At 51.8% G+C, this 16,545-nt stretch overlaps 2 protein-coding genes across 4 annotated transcripts in view; both read left to right on the forward strand.

Moving 5' to 3' along the window:
* LOC147084901 (cytohesin-2) overlaps window positions 1-16,545 on the forward strand; it is a 552,369-nt gene that overhangs the window by 219,945 nt on the left and 315,879 nt on the right. The window lies entirely within an intron of this gene.
* LOC147084903 (uncharacterized) overlaps window positions 1-16,545 on the forward strand; it is a 39,200-nt gene that overhangs the window by 13,277 nt on the left and 9,378 nt on the right. Inside the window, exon 2 of one of the 3 annotated variants that reach the window (XM_085979609.1) lies at window positions 396-2,202. In XM_085979609.1, the coding sequence (XP_085835735.1) occupies window positions 484-2,202 (1,719 nt within the window). In that variant the 5' untranslated portion in view covers window positions 396-483. Of the gene's footprint in view, window positions 1-395; window positions 7,221-14,200; window positions 14,333-16,545 lie in introns of those variants that run through there. The other 2 variants (XM_085979607.1, XM_085979608.1) reach the window with 2 other exon arrangements.

Raw genomic sequence — 16,545 nt, forward strand, 5'->3', positions numbered from 1 at the left:
GGGAGCTTTACTCTGTATCTAACCCGTGCTGTACCTGCCCTGGGAGTGTTTGATGGGACAGTGTAGAGGGAGCTTTACTCTGTATCTAACCCGTGCTGTACCTGCCCTGGGAGTGTTTGATGGGGACAGTGTAGAGGGAGCTTTACTCTGTATCTAACCCCGTGCTGTACCTGCCCTGGGAGTGTTTGATGGGACAGTGTAGAGGGAGCTTTACTCTGTATCTAACCCGTGCTGTACCTGCCCTGGGAGTGTTTGATGGGACAGTGTAGAGGGAGCTTTACTCTGTATCTAACCCCGTGCTGTACCTGCCCTGGGAGTGTTTGATGGGACAGTGTAGAGGGAGCTTTACGCTGTATCTAACTCCCTTGTGTTCGATATTTGTGTCTCTTCTGCAGGATTGGGCCTGCGCCATTCCTCGATCCGGTGCCGCCTAGGAGAGCGAGCGAGCGAGACAGAGCGAGCCCCCGCCTCCTCGGTCGGGACATGGCGGAGAGTGAAGCGCCGGCCCGGAGCTCCCGGGGCGGGACGGGGGCCGGCGGAGGCGAGCGTCCCTACGAGTGCCTGGAGTGCGGCAAAAGCTTCAAGTGGTCCTCGCGGCTGGTCCACCACCAGCGCACGCACAGCGGAGAGCGGCCCTACAAGTGCGGCGAGTGCGGCCGGGCCTTCAAGGGCTCCTCGGCCCTCCTCTACCACCAGCGGGGCCACACCGGCGAGAGGCCCTACAAGTGCGGGGAGTGCGGCAAGGCGTTCAAGCGCTCCTCGCTGCTGGCGGTCCACCAGAGCGTCCACACGGGCCTGCGGGCCTTCAAGTGCGGCCTGTGCGCCATGACCTTCAAGTGGTCCTCCCACTACCAGTATCACCTGCGCCAGCACACCGGGGAGAGGCCCTACGCCTGCGGCGAGTGTGGCAAGGCCTTCAAGAACTCCTCCAGCCTCTCCCGGCACCGGCATGTCCACACGGGCGAACGGCCGTACCCCTGCCCGCTCTGCGGCAAGGCCTTCGCCCAGTCGGCCAACCTGCGCCAGCACCAGCGCACCCATTCCGGCGAGCGGCCCTACCAGTGCGGGGACTGCGGCAAGAGTTTCACCCACTCCTCCAACCTGCTGCTCCACCGCCGCACCCACGGCCCCGCCGCCGCCCCCCGCCCCCACCAGTGCCCGCTGTGCCCCAAGGTCTTCGTGGCCGCCCCGTACCTCCAGAAGCACCTGCGCTGTCACGCGGCAGAGGAGCAGGCCGCCCCGGCGGACACGGCGGCGGAGGAGGAGCAGGCGGAGGAGATTGCCGTGTCCCCGGCCGAGGTGCTGCTGCACGCCAGCGAGACGGTGGAGATGGTCTACCAGTGCGCCGGCTGCGAGAAGACCTTCTGCGCCCAGGACCTGCTGCTGAGCCACCAGCAGACGCACCAGCCCGCCCCCGCGCCCGCCGCGGCCAAGCGGGACGAGCCGGCCTTCAAGTGCGCCGTCTGCGAGCGCACCTTCGGCCAGCTGGCCCTGCTGCTGGCCCACCAGCGAGGACACACCGCCGAGCAGCGGCTGGTGCAGGCCGGGGCGGAGGTGACCTGCTCCGCCCTGCAGCCCCCGCCGCCGCCGGCCGCCGAGCGGGATCCGCCCTCCTCCTCCTCCTCCGTCCCCCGCGACGAGGCCCTGCCTGCGCCGGCCCCCGAGCGGGGGGCGGCCGAGAGGCCCTACAAGTGCGGGGAGTGCGGCCGTGCCTTCAAGGGCTCCTCGGGCCTGCGCTACCACCAGCGGGGCCACACCGGCGAACGGCCCTACAAGTGCGGGGAGTGCGGCAAGGCGTTCAAGCGCTCCTCGCTGCTGGCGGTCCACCAGCGGGTCCACACGGGCCTGCGGGCCTTCAAGTGCGGCGAATGCGGCCTGACCTTCAAGTGGTCCTCCCACTACCAGTATCACCTGCGCCAGCACACGGGGGAGAGGCCCTACGCCTGTGGCGAGTGCGGCAAGGCCTTCAAGAACTCCTCCAGCCTGTCCCGGCACCGGCACCTCCACACGGGCGAGCGGCCGTACCCCTGCCTGCTCTGCGGCAAAGCCTTCACCCAGTCCTCCAACCTGCGCCAGCACCAGCGCACCCACTCCGGCGAGAGGCCCTACCAGTGCGGGGACTGCGGCAAGAGTTTCACCCACTCCTCCAACCTGCTGCTCCACCGCCGTACCCACTCGGCCGAGCGGCCCTACGCCTGCACCGTCTGCTCCAAAGCCTTCGTCATGGCCTCCTACCTCCAACGGCACCTGCGCACCCACGCCTTGGAGCAGCCGGCCCCGGCGGCGCTCCAGACCGTCCAGACCTTTCAGACGGTGCAGGGCCTCCAGACCGTCCAGGGCCTCCAAACCGTCCAGGGCCTCCAGACGGTCCAGGGACTCCAGACGGTCCAGGGACTGCAGACCGTCCAGGGCCTCCAAACCGTCCAGGGCCTCCAGACTCTGCAAGGCATCCAGATAATCCACACCGTGCAGACCCTGCCCACCGTCCAGCTGGTGCAGACCTTCTAGCGACCTCACGCCCCCGCGCCAGCCAGAAGCAGGAACCCCCGGTTGGAACTCCCCGTCTAGTCAAGCCAGAAGATCCAGTGGCTGGACCATCTGAGGACCTCCCTTCCAGCCCGACCACCCGAAGCGTCCGCCCGGCGCCCGAAGGCCAACAGTCCTCCCTGCCCAGCAAGAAGACGCTCGTGGATTTGGACCCGATTCTTCGGTTTGGACACCGTCTCCCTCGCCTCCACTCCTCCGCGCCCTCCCTTTTTCGGGGCGGGAAGCCTCTGGACAACTTCGGACTCCGCGGGGGAACGGAAACACCCACCCACACCCCCCCCCCTCCGCAAGAAGGGGCTGGACTGGGACGGAGCCAGCGGACGGTTCCTCGACACCCGGCACCCAGCAGGTCCGCACTCCTCCCCCAACCGCGGTGCCCGCGCTTCTCCGCCCGTTCTCAAGAGAGGCCTATCGGGACGGGGACGGCGGCGGCGAGGACGGTAGACCCTTTGCCCCCCCGCCAGCACCACAGACTGTTGGTAACCATCTACGTTTGGGAGTGTCCGCCTCGACGTCTCGTGACCCAGGAGGGCCACTGTTATAAATCTCATCATTCATCAAGAAACTACTTGTGAAATAACACTGGACGGCCAGCTGGTGGCGCCGTCCAAGGAGTATAAATACTCGGGTGTGGGCCCAGCTTGTCAGGGACATTTTGTAAAGACAAGGAACTAGTGAAGAACAACTAGACCTCCATGTTCTGAAACAAATTGATTAGAACCTTGCTTTATACTCGAACCAACTGCGTAGTGAGTTTGATTACGTCAGCCACCTTGCTGGTACCAGCCGGAAGATCGCACGGAAGAGCGGCCACAACTAGGGACATCTAGCAACCGAACCACCCTCTCTTTCACTGGGCTCCTCAACCCGGACCGATGAACAAAGACCGCCTGGCCCGTCAAGGGACGCGAGGCTGTGATTCTTCCGCAGAAAGACAATGTTGGTTTTTTTTTTTTTTTTTTTTTGCTCGACGCATGAAAGAGAAGGATCTCCTCCCGTCGTCTCACGTGGAACTAGGGGAGAGCGCGAAGCGTCCGGAGGTTTGCTCTTTGAGGGAAAACGTCTGCACGGCCGTCAGTACCGGAATTCGTAGAACTTCGCTGAGATAATTCGTCCGCCGCGACCACCACTCCCCCCCCGTCGTCGCCACTGGGGAAACTGTAACCCGAACGTTCACCAGCTCCCCAAGGCCCGGTCCTCTGTATTACCTTGACTGTCCGCAACCCCCCCGCCCCCCCCCCCCACCCACCCCCCCCCCGGGGCCCTTGCACTGTCCGTCGTTCCTGTCTCGTTAATAGTTTTACCGCCACGATATAATACCAGTCTGTCTCTCGCCAACTACGGACGATTGAGAGAGAGTCGGGGCTGAGGCCGGCCGACCAGAATATTAATTCCCCGTCCCGCCTGGTCTGTGCTGCGGGAGCCAATCCCGGGCGGTGAAAGAGGCTGGCTTCAGTGCTCCTCTGACCCCTTTTGAGAGGAACCCAAACCAAGGTCGCCCCCCCCCCCCCGCCCCCTGCTCTCGATCACAACCCCGGTCCGCTCTCACCGGGAAAAGTATTTGGGGCGAGCCGGGATGGGATTGGGGGGCTTGTGATGCGAATCCGCGACGCCTCCCGTGGCCGAATTTCCAGGGGGGATGGGTGAGGGGGTGCTGCCGACAGCCCAATGCTTTGGGGTGGAGGGCAGCTTGTGCGGGGCCTCTGCGAGAAGAAAGATAGGAGCAGGAGTAGGCCATTCAGCCCCTCGAGCCTGCTCCGCCATTCAATGAGATCATGGCTGATCATCCAAATTCAGTTCCCTGTCCCTGCCTTCTCCCCATATCCCTTGATCCCTTTAGCCTTAAGAAATATATCTAACTCCTTCTTGAGTATATTTAATGAATTGGCCTCAACTTCCTTCTGTGGTAGAGAATTCCACAGGTTCACCACTCTCTGGGTGAAGAAATTCCTCCTCATCTCAGTCCTAAATGGCTTACCCCTTATCCTCAGACTGTGACCCCTGGTTCTGGACTCCCCGACCATCGGGAACATCCTTCCTGCATCTAGTCTGTCCAGTCCTGTCAGAATTTTATAAGTTTCAATGAGATCCCCTCTCATTCTTCTAAACTCCAGCGAGTACAAGCCCAATCGACCCAATCTCTCCTCAAACGTCATTCCTGCCATCCCAGGTATCAGCCTGGTGAATCTTCGCTGCACTCCCTCCATGGCAAGAACATCCTTCCTCAGATAAGGCGACCAAAACTGCACACAATACTCGAGATGTGGTCTCACCAAGGCCCTGTACAACTGCAGCAAGACATCCTTGTTCCTGTACTCGAATCCTCTCGCTACGAAAGGCCAACATACCGACATGCCTCGGCTTTGGGTCGCGGGGAACGGAATCGAGCCGAGGGGGAGCCAGCCCGGTAACGGTTGATTCGCCCGACTCCCCTCCCCCACCCTCTACCCCGGGGCCCCCTTCCCTTTGCCCCCAACTCCTGCCCCATCAAAGGCGTTGTCCCCCTCTCCTCTTGAACAACCTACCCTTGAAGCCCCCTGCGAGATTCGTCTCTCTCCCCGCCGGCTGCAGGACCAGCAGGAGCCTGTTCAGCCCCCTCCTCCAGACCGCTCCCGCCACTCAAGTTAAATCCCAGCTGATCCTGCAAACCCCCACATTTCCATTCGCCCGCCTCCATGCCGCATCCCCCCCCCCCGGGAACCCCTTCACCCCGCGAAGCAAAACCGACCGACTCTCAGCATCAACACCCTCTCGGCGGGGAAGAGAGCGCTCCGGCCTGCGACTTGCTTCCGCACGGGAAGGGGGGATAAGGGGGCACGGCCCTCTGACGGGGGACCGGGGGAGTCAGCGGACGATCGGTGCCGCCACCTCTACTTGTCTTTCGGGACTCCCGTCCCTTGCCTGACTGTGCGCCCCTTGTAGTTTCTCATTCGCTGCGTGTTGTGATTATATATATATATATATATATACCTCCCCCTGGAGAGGATTGACTGGAGCTTGAATCTTCCAGGATCGTACGACCGCTGTAATCATTATTCTGCATGTAACTGCTTTCGAAGCTTAAGAGGAGCCAGTTAATTGTTCACTGCATTAATCGTTAATGTTCATGTACAGCCCCCGGGCTCGACATCAGATGTCTCTGTCTCTCTCTCTCGCTGTCTCTCTCTCTCTCGCTCTCTATCTCTCTCTCCCTGTCTCTCTCTCTCGCTGTCTCTGTCTCGCTCTCTCTCTGTCTCTATCTCTGACTCTGTCTCTCTCTCGCTCTCTGTCTCTCTCTCTCTGTCTCTCTCTCTGTCTCACTCTGTCTCTTTCTGACTCTCTTCATGTCTATCTCCCCCTCACTCTCTGTCTCGCTCTCTCTGACTCTCTTCGTGTCTATCTCCCCCTCTCTGTCTCTCTCTCTGTCTCTCTCTGTCTCTGACTCTCTGTCTCTCTCTCTCTGCCCTTTCCCTTTCCAATTACCCCCACTGTTCCAGCTTGTTTTTGAACGATGAGATTTGGTAACATCGATCGCGGAAAGCCACTGAAAATGTCAAGGGTGGCTGGGTCTAATGATTGAGCTGGTGAATACAGTGCAGTGCTCTGGGTCTGACTTGGGAGTGTTTGATGGGAAAGTGTAGAGGGAGCTTTACTCCGTATCTAACCCGTGCTGCACCTGCACTGGGAATGTTTGATGGGACAGTGTAGAGGGAGCTTCACTCTGTATCTAACCCCGTGCTGTACCTGCCCTGGGGGTGTTTGATGGGACAGTGTAGAGGGAGCTTTACTCTGTATCTAACCCGTGCTGTACCTGCCCTGGGAGTGTTTGATGGGACACTGTAGAGGGAGCTTTACTCTGTATCTAACCCGTGCTGTACCTGCCCTGGGGGTGTTTGATGGGACACTGTAGAGGGAGCTTTACTCTGTATCTAACCCTGTGCTGTACCTGCCCTGGGAGTGTTTGATGGGACAGTGTAGAGGGAGCTTTACTCTGTATCTAACCCTGTGCTGTACCTGCCCTGGGAGTGTTTGATGGGACAGTGTAGAGGGAGCTTTACTCTGTATCTAACCTGTGGTGTACCTGCCCTGGGAGTGTTTGATGGGACAGTGTAGAGGGAGCTTTACTCTGTATCTAACCCCGTGCTGTACCTGCCCTGGGAGTGTTTGATGGGACAGTGTAGAGGGAGCTTTACTCTGTATCTAACCCCATGCTGTACCTGCCCTGGGAGTGTTTGATGGGACAGTGTAGAGGGAGCTTTACTCTGTATCTAACCCCGTGCTGTACCTGCCCTGGGAGTGTTTGATGGGACAGTGTAGAGGGAGCTTTACTCTTAGAGGAAGCGGCTTATTTGGCTGGAAGATGTCCACGAGGTAGATGCAGGGAGTGTTCTTGGAGGTGACAGGCATGGACCATCCAGGAACCCCCTGACCTTCTGACCATCAGTCTGTGAACATCACCTTTGGACAGACCGTGAATGCCAAGAACTGGAAGCGAGATGGCGACGGCTTCGAGCCGTCAGGCTCTGAAAGAGAGGGTGGGGCAAGGATGTGGGATGGGACCTTTACCAGGGGGCCTCAGGGAGAGGGGAATGTTTGGGAATAAACTAGGGCAAGCGATCAGGAGATGTACCGCTGCTGTAAGTGCTGTATATGTGTGCTTTGTGCTGTTATTAATAAAGCAGAATTCAAATGTGGTCAGTTTTCTCCTGTGTCTTTGTCCGTTCCATCGCTCCGTCCATGGATATTCTCGACAGGCAACCTTCAAAAATGACATATTTTACACGTCGAGTGGGAGATTGTAGTGTCCAAATTGAATATTTATAACCCGTGCTGTACCTGTCCTGGGAGTGTTTGATGGGACAGTGTAGAGGGAGCTTTACTCTGTATCTAACCCCGTGCTGTACCTGTCCTGAGAGTGTTTGATGGGACAGTGTAGAGGGAGCATTACTCTGTATCTAACCCCGTGCTATACCTGCCCTGGGAGTGTTTGATGGGACAGTGTAGAGGGAGCTTTACTCTGTATCTAACCCCGTGCTGTACCTGCCCTGGGAGTGTTTGATGGGACAGTGTAGAGGGAGCTTTACTCTGTATCTAACCCGTGCTGTTAGGGGAGGTTCCGAGAGAGCAAATAATAAAAATGACAACAGAGAAGGTAATAGACTTAGGTAGCAGTGGGGAAATTAAAAACCAGAGCGTGTCAGGAAGGGGCAGAAGGTATGGAGTAAAAGGTAAAGTAATAAAAAGGGCAAAAGCAGGAACTAAGTGTCACAAAACATCTTTGAAAGTTCTCTATCTGAATGCACGTAGCATTCGTAACAAAATAGATGAGTTAATGGCACAAATAACTACATATGGGTATGATTTTGTGGCCATTACAGAAACATGGCTGCAGGGTGACAATGCCTGGGAATTAAACATACCAGGTTATTTAATGATCAGGAAGGACAGGCAGGAAGGAAGGGGAGGTGGGGTGGCTATGTTAATAAAGGAAGGAATCACTGTAATACAGAGAAATGATATTGGGTCAAAAGATCAGGATAATGAAACAGTTTGGGTGGAGGTAAGGAATAAGAAGGGGAAAAAAACACTAGTGGGCGTAGTCTATAGGCCTCCGAACAGTGGCAACTCTGTTGGACGGAGTATCAATCAGGAAATAGTTGAGGCTTGTAATAAGGGAACATCTATAATTATGGGGGATTTCAACTATCATATTAATTGGACAAATCAAATTGGGCAGAGCAGCCTTGAGGATGAGTTCATTGAGTGTATTAGGGATGGGTTTCTTGAGCAGTATGTAACTGAACCGACCAGGGGGCAAGCAACCTTAGACCTGGTCCTGTGTAACGAGACGGGATTAATTAAAAATGTCCTAGTAAAGGATCCCCTTGGAATGAGTGACCATAACATGGTTGAATTCCATATTCAATTAGAGGGTGAGAAGGTTGGATCTCAAACAAGCGTGCTAAGCTTGAATAAAGGAGACTATGAAGGTATGAGAGTGGAATTGAGTAGAGTGGATTGGGAAAATAGATTAAAGTGTAACGATACATGATCAGTGGTGTACATTCAAGGAGTTATTTTACAACTTCCAAAAAATATATATTCCACTGAGAAGAAAAGGGTGTAAAAGAAAAGACAGCCATCCGTGGCTAAGTAAAGAAATTAAGGATAGTATTCGACTAAAAACAAGGGCATATAAGGTAGCCAAATCTAGTGGGAGGATAGAGGATTGGGAAAACTTTAAAAGACAGCAAAAAATAACAAAAAGATTGATTAAGAAAGGGAAGATAGATTATGAAAGTAAATTAGCAAAAAATATAAAAACATTGTAAGAGTTTTTATAGTTATATAAAAAGAAAAAGGGTGGCTAAAGTAAATGTTGGTCCCTTAGAGGATGAGACCGGGAAATTAATGGTGGGAAATATGGAGATGGCAAAAACACTGAATGAATATTTTGTATCAGTCTTTACAGTAGAAGACACTAAGAATATCCCAACACTGGACAAACAGGGGGCTAAAGGCGGGGAGGAGCTAAACACGATCAAAATCACTAAGGAAGTGGTACTGGGTAAAATAATGGGACTCAAGGCGGATAAATCACCTGGACCTGAAGGCTTACATCCTAGGGTCTTGAGGGAAGTGGCGGTAGGGATTGTGGATGCATTGGTAATAATTTTCCAAAACTCCCTGGACTCGGCAAAGGTCCCGGCAGACTGGAAAACTGCTAATGTAACACCCTTATTTAAAAACGGCAGTAGACAGAAGGCTGGAAACTATAGACCGGTTAGCCTAACATCTGTGGTAGGTAAAATTTTGGAGTCCATTATTAAGGAGACAGTAACAGGACATTTGGACAATCACAATTTAATAGGACAAAGTCAGCATGGTTTTATGAAGGGGAAGTCATGTTTGACAAATTTGCTGGAGTTCTTTGAGGAAGTAACGTATAGGGTGGATAAAGGTGAACCAGTGGACGTAGTGTATTTAGACTTCCAAAAGGCATTTGACAAGGTGCCACACAAAAGATTATTGCTTAAGATAAAAAATCACGGGATTGGGGGTAATATTCTGGCATGGATAGAGGATTGGCTATCTAACAGAAGGCAGAGAGTTGGGATAAATGGTTCATTCTCAGACTGGCAATCAGTAACTAGTGGTGTTCCGCAGGGGTCAGTGCTGGGTCCCCAACTCTTTACAATCTATATTAACGATTTGGAGGAGGGGACCGAGTGTAACATATCAAAGTTTGCAGATGATACTAAGATGCGAGGGAAAGTAGTGAGTGAGGAGGACATAAAAAACCTGCAAGGGGACATCGACAGGCTAATAAGTGGGCAGAGATTTGGCAGATGGAATACAATACTGGAAAGTGAGTTTATGCACTTTGGCAGGAAAAATCGTAGAGCAAGTTATTATCTTAATGGCAAGAAACTGGAAAGTACTGAAGTACAAAGGGATCTGGGGGTCCTGGTGCACGAAACTCAAAAGGTTAGTATGCAGGTGCAGCAAGTGATTAAGAAAGCCAATGGAATGTTGGCTTTCATTGCTAGGGGGATAGAATATAAAAATAGGGAGGTATTGCTTCAGTTGTACAAGGTATTGGTGAGACCGCACCTGGAATACTGCATACAGTTTTGGTGTCCATACTTAAGAAAGGACATACTTGCTCTCGAGTCAGTACAAAGAAGGTTCACTCGGTTAATCCCGGGGATGAGGGGATGGACATATGAGGAGAGGTTGAGTAGATTGGGACTCTACTCATTGGAGTTCAGAAGAATGAGAGGCGATCTTATTGAGATATATAAGATTGTGAAGGGGTTGGATCGGGTGGATGCAGGGAGGATGTTCCCGATGATGGGTGAAACTAGAACTAGGGGGCATAGTCTTAAAATAAGGGGCTGCTCTTTCAAAACTGAGATGAGGAGGAACTACTTCACTCAGAGGGTGGTAGGTCCATGGAATATGCTGCCCCAAAAAGCTGTAGAAGCTACATCATTACATAAATTTAAAACAGAAATAGACCGTTTCCTAGAAGTAAAGGGAATTAAGGGTTATGGGGAGCGGGCAGGAATTTGGACATGAGTCTAGGTTCGGATCGGTCATGGCCCTGTGGGTAGCGGAGCGGGCCCAGGGGCCGTGTAGCCTGATTCTGCTCCTATTTCGTGTGTCTAATTCTGTTAGATTCAGGAGATGGTTCTGTGATAGTGGATTGGCGGTTAGGATCAGATCAGCCATGATCTTATTGAATGGCAGAGCAGGCTCGAGGGGCCGATTGGCCTACTCCTGCTCCTATTTCTTATGTTCTTATGTTCTTCTCCAGTCTCTCCACATCACTGAAGACCCTCATCCCTGGTACCATTCTGGTCAATCTCCCCTTAACCTTCTCTGCTCTAAGGAGAACAACCCCAGCTTCTCCAGTCTCTCCACATCACTGAAGTCCTCATCCCTGGTACCATTCTGGTCAATCTCCCCTTAACCTTCTCTGCTCTAAGGAGAACAACCCCAGCTTCTCCAGTCTCTCCACATCACTGAAGTCCTTCATCCCTGGTACCATTCTGGTCAATCTCCCCTTAACCTTCTCTGCTCTAAGGAGAACAACCCCAGCTTCTCCAGTCTCTCCACATCACTGAAGTCCCTCATCCCTGGTACCATTCTGGTCAATCTCCCCTTAACCTTCTCTGCTCTAAGGAGAACAATCCCAGCTTCTCCAGTCTCTCCACATCACTGAAGTCACTCATCCCTGAAACCATTCTGGTCAATCTCCCCTTAACCTTCTCTGCTCTAAGGAGAACAATCCCAGCTTCTCCAGTCTCTCCACATCACTGAAGTCCTCATCCCTGGTACCATTCTGGTCAATCTCCCCTTAACCTTCTCTGCTCTAAGGAGAACAACCCCAGCTTCTCCAGTCTCTCCACATCACTAAAGTCCCTCATCCCTGGTACCATTCTGGTCAATCTCCCCTTAACCTTCTCTGCTCTAAGGAGAACAATCCCAGCTTCTCCAGTCTCTCCACATCACTGAAGTCACTCATCCCTGAAACCATTCTGGTCAATCTCCTCTTAACCTTCTCTGCTCTAAGGAGAACAACCCCAGCTTCTCCAGTCTCTCCACATCACTGAAGTCCCTCATCCCTGGAACCATTCTAGTAAATCTCCTCTGCACCCTCTCTAAACCATGGCATCCTTCCTAAAGTGCGGTGCCCAGAATTGGACACAGTTGCGGCCGGACCAGTGTTTTATACAGGTTCATCAAAGCTTCTTTGCTTTTGTACTCAATGCTTCTATTCATGAAGCCCAGGATCCCGTATGCTTTTTTAACCGCTTTCTCAACCTGCCCTGCCACCTTCAACGATTTGTGCACATATACCCCCAGGTCTCTCTGTTCATGCACCCCCTTCAGGGTTGTATCCTTTAGTTTATATTGCCTCTCTTCGCTCTTCCTACCAGAACGTACCACTTTGCACTTTTCTGCGTTAAACGTCATCTGCCACGTGTCCAATTGAATATTGAGAAGACTGAAGCCATTGTTTTTGGTGTCCGCCACAAACTCCGTTCCCGAGCCACTGACTCCATCCCTCTCCCTAACGTGTCTGAGGCTGAACCGCACTGTTCGCAACCTTGGTGCCATATTTGACCCTGAAATGAGATTCCGACCACATATCCGCAGCATAAGAACATAAGCAATAGGAGCAGGAGTCGGCCATTTGGCCCCTCGAGCCATTCAATAAGATCATGGCTGATCATCGACCTCAACTCCACCTTTCCGCACTATCCCCATATCCCTTAATTCCCCCAAATTTATCGACCTTTGTCTTAAATATACTCAACAACTGAGCCTCCACAGCTCTCTGAGGTAGAGAAACATAGAAACTAGGAGCAGGAGTAGGCCATTCGGCCCTGCTCCGCCATTCAACGAGATTATGGCTGATCATCCAAACCCTAGCACCCGATCCCTACACTGACAGCCATCCCACCCAAGCCCTATCCCCGTAACCCCACGTATTTAATCCCCCCTAACACTAAGGGCCAATTTTTATCATGGCCAATCAACCTAACCCGCACATTTTTGGACTGTGGGAGGAAACCGGAGCACCCGGAGGAAACCCACGCAAACACGGGGAGAATGTGCAAACTCCACACAGACAGTCACCCGAGGCCAGATTTGAACCCGGGTCCCTGGCGCTGTGAGGCAACAGTGCTAACCACTATGCCACCGTGAATCCAAAGATTCGCCACCCTCTGAGTGAATAAATTCCTCCTCATTTCAGTCTTAAATGGCCGACCCCTTATTCTGTGACGTTCGATAAGGTCCCGCATAAGAGATTAGCGTGTAAAGTTAAGGCACATGGGATTGGGGGTAAGGTATTGACTTGGATAGAGAACTGGTTGGCAGACAGGAAGCAAAGAGTTGGAATAAACGGGTCTTTTTCCGAGTGGCAGGCAGTGACTAGTGGGGTACCGCAGAGATCGGTCCTAGGACCCCAGCTGTTCACAATATATATTAATGATCTAGACGAGGGAACTAGATGTAATATCTCCAGGTTTGCAGACAACACAAAGCTGGGTGGGCGTGTGTGCTGTGAGGAGGATGCCGAGAAACTCCAGTATGATTTGGACAGGTTGGGTGATTGGGCAGATGCATGGCAGATGCAGTATAATGTGGATAAATGCGAGGTTATCCACTTTGGTGGCAAAAACAGGAAGACAGATTATTATCTGAACGGCAATAGATTGGGAGAAGGGGAAGTGCAACGAGACCTGGGTGTCCTTGTGCACCAGTCGCTGAAGGTAAGCATGCAGGTGCAGCAGGCGGTTAAGAAGGCAAATGGTATGTTGGCCTTCGTAGCGAGAGGGTTCGAGTACAGGAACAAGGATGTCTTGCTGCAGTTGTACAGGTCCTTGGTGAGACCACACCTTGAGTATTGTGTGCAGCTTTGGTCGCCTTATCTGAGGAAGGATGTTCTTGCCATGGAGGGAGTGCAGCGAAGATTCACCAGACTGATACCTGGGATGGCAGGAATGACGTATGAGGAGAGATTGGGTCGATTGGGCTTATACTCGCTGGAGTTTAGAAGAATGAGAGGGGACCTCATTGAAACTTATAAAATTCTAACAGGACTGGACAGACTAGATGCAGGAAGGATGTTCCTGATGGTCGGGGAGTCCAGAACCAGGGGTCACAGTCTAAGGATAAGGGGTAAGCCATTTAGGACAGAGATGAGGAGGAATTTCTTCACCCAGAGAGCGGTGAACCTGTGGAATTCTCTACCACAGAAGGCAGTTGAGGCCAATTCATTAAATATATTCAAGAAGGAGTTAGATATATTTCTTAAGGCTAAAGGGATCAAGGGATATGGGGAGAAAGTAGGGACAGGGTACTGAATTTGGATGATCAGCCATGATCTCATTAAATGGCGGAGCAGGCTCGAGGGGCCGAATGGCCGACTCCTGCTCCTATCTTCTATGTTTCTATGAATAAATTCCTCCTCATTTCAGTCTTAAATGGCTGACCCCTTATTCTGTGACTGTGACCCTGTGTTCTAGATTCCCCAGGCAGGGGAATCATTTTTCCCAACATTATCCTTGCCAAGCCCCTTAAGAATTCTACACGTTTCAATGAGATCACCTCTCATTCTGCTAAACTCTACTCAATCTCTCCTCATAGGGCAATCCCCTCATCCCAGGAACCAGTCTGGTGAACCTTCGCTGCACTCGCTCTAAGGCAAGTATATCCTTCCTTCGGTAAAGAGACCAGAACTGTCCACAGTACTCCAGGCGTGGCCTCACCGACGCCCTGTATAATTGCAGTAAGACTTATTTATTCTTATACTCAAATTCCTTTGTAACAAAGGCCAACATACCATTTGCTTTCCTAATTGCTTGCTGTACCTGCGTGTTAACTTTCAGTGATTCGTGTACAAGGACACTCTGAACACCAACATTTCCCAATCTCTCACCATTTAAAAAATACTCTGCTTTTCTATTTTTCCGACCAAAGTGGATAACTTCACATTTCTCCGCATTGTATTCCATGTGCCGTGTTCTTGCTCACTCAGTCAACCCGTCTATATCTCTCTGTAGCCTCTTTGCGCCCTCCTCATAGCTCACTTTCCCACCTAACTTTGTATCGTCAGCAAACTTGGATACGATACACTCAGTCCCTTCAAGGTGGTAGCGAAAAAGCGGGGAATTCACCAGACTGACATCAGTAGTGGGGAAAATGCTAGAGTCCGTTATAAAAGATGTAATAGCAGAGCACTTGGAAAGCAGTGACAGGATCGGACAAAGTCAACATGGATTTACAAAAGGTAAATCATGCTTGACTAATCTACTGGAATGTTTTGAGGATGTAACTGGCAAAATAGATAAGGGAGAACCAGTGGATGTGGTGTATTTGGACTTTCAGAAGGCTTTCGATAAGGTCCGACATAAGAGATTAGCGTGCAAAATTAAGGCACATGGGATTGGGGGCAAGGTATTGACTTGGATAGAGAACTGGTTGGCGGACAGAAAGCAAAGAGTTGGAATAAACGGGTCGTTTTCCGAGTGGCAGGCAGTGACGAGTGGGGTACCGCAAGGATCGGTCCTAGGACCCCAGCTGTTCACAATATATACTAATGATCTGGACGAGGGAATTGAATGTAATATCTCCAAATTTTCAGACGACACAAAGCTGGGTGGGAGGGTAAGCTGTGAGGAGGATGTCGGGAAACTCCAGTACGATTTGGACAGGTTGGGTGATTGGGCAGAAACATGGCAAATGCACTATAATGTGGATAAATGTGAGGTTATCCACTTTGGTGGCAAAAACAGGAAGGCAGATTATTATTTGAATGGCAATAGATTGGGAGAAGGGGAAGTGCAAAGAGACCTGGGTGTTCTTGTGCACCAGTCGCTGAAGGTAAGCATGCAGGTGCAGCAGGCGGTTAAGAAGGCAAATGGTATGTTGGCCTTCGTAGCGAGGGTTCGAGTACAGGAACAAGGATGTCTTCCTACAGTTGTACAGGGCCTTGGTGAGATCACACCTTGAGTATTGTGTGCAGTTTTTGTCGCCTTACCTGAGGAAGGATGTTCTTGCCATGGAAGGAGTGCAGCGAAGATTCACCAGGCTAAAGGGATCAAGGGATATGGGGAGAAGGCAGGGGCAGGGTACTGAATTTGGATGATCAGCCATGATCGCATTGAATGGCGGAGCAGGCTCGAGGGGCCGAATGGCCTACTCCTGCTCCTATCTTCTATGTTTCTATGTTTCATCTAAGTCATTGAGATAGATTGTAAATAGCTGAGGCCCAAAGCACCGATCCTTGCGGTACCCCCGCTAGTTACAGCCTGCCAACCCGAAAAAATCCTGTTTATTCCTACTCTCGTGTTTTCTGTCCATTAACCAATCCTCAATCCATGTTAATATATTACCCCCGACCCCACGAGCCCTAATTTTGTGTAATAACCTCTTGTGTGGCATCCTGTTGAATGCTTTTTGAAAATCCAAATACACCACATCCACTGGTTCCCCCTTATCCATCCTACTAGTTACATCTTAATAAATTTGTCAAACATGATTTCCCTTTCATAAATCCATGTTGACTCTGCCTAAACATAGCAACATAGAAGATAGGAGCAGGAGTAGGCCATTCGGCCCCTCGAGCCTGCTCCACCATTCAATGAGATCATGGCTGATCATCCAAATTCAGTACCCGGTCCCTGCCTTCTCCCCATATCCCTTGATCCCTTTAGCCTTAAAAAATATATCCAACTCCTTCTTGAATATATTTAATGAATTGGCCTCGACTGCCTTCTGTGGTAGAGAATTCCACAGGTTCACCACTCTCTGGGTGAAGAAATTCCTCCTCATCTCTGTCCTAAATGGCTTACCCCTTATCCTTAGACTGTGACCCCTGGTTCTGGACTCCCCGCCATCGGGAACATCCTTCCTGCATCTAGTCTGTCCAGTCCTGTTAGAATTTTATAAGTTTCAATGAGATCTCCTCTCATTCTTCTAAACTCCAGCGAGTATAAGCCC

The sequence above is a fragment of the Somniosus microcephalus genome, unplaced genomic scaffold, assembly GCF_052327205.1.
Source record: "Somniosus microcephalus isolate GS21.2 unplaced genomic scaffold, FLI_Smic_1.0 unresolved_chr9, whole genome shotgun sequence".
Lineage (NCBI taxonomy): Eukaryota > Metazoa > Chordata > Chondrichthyes > Squaliformes > Somniosidae > Somniosus > Somniosus microcephalus.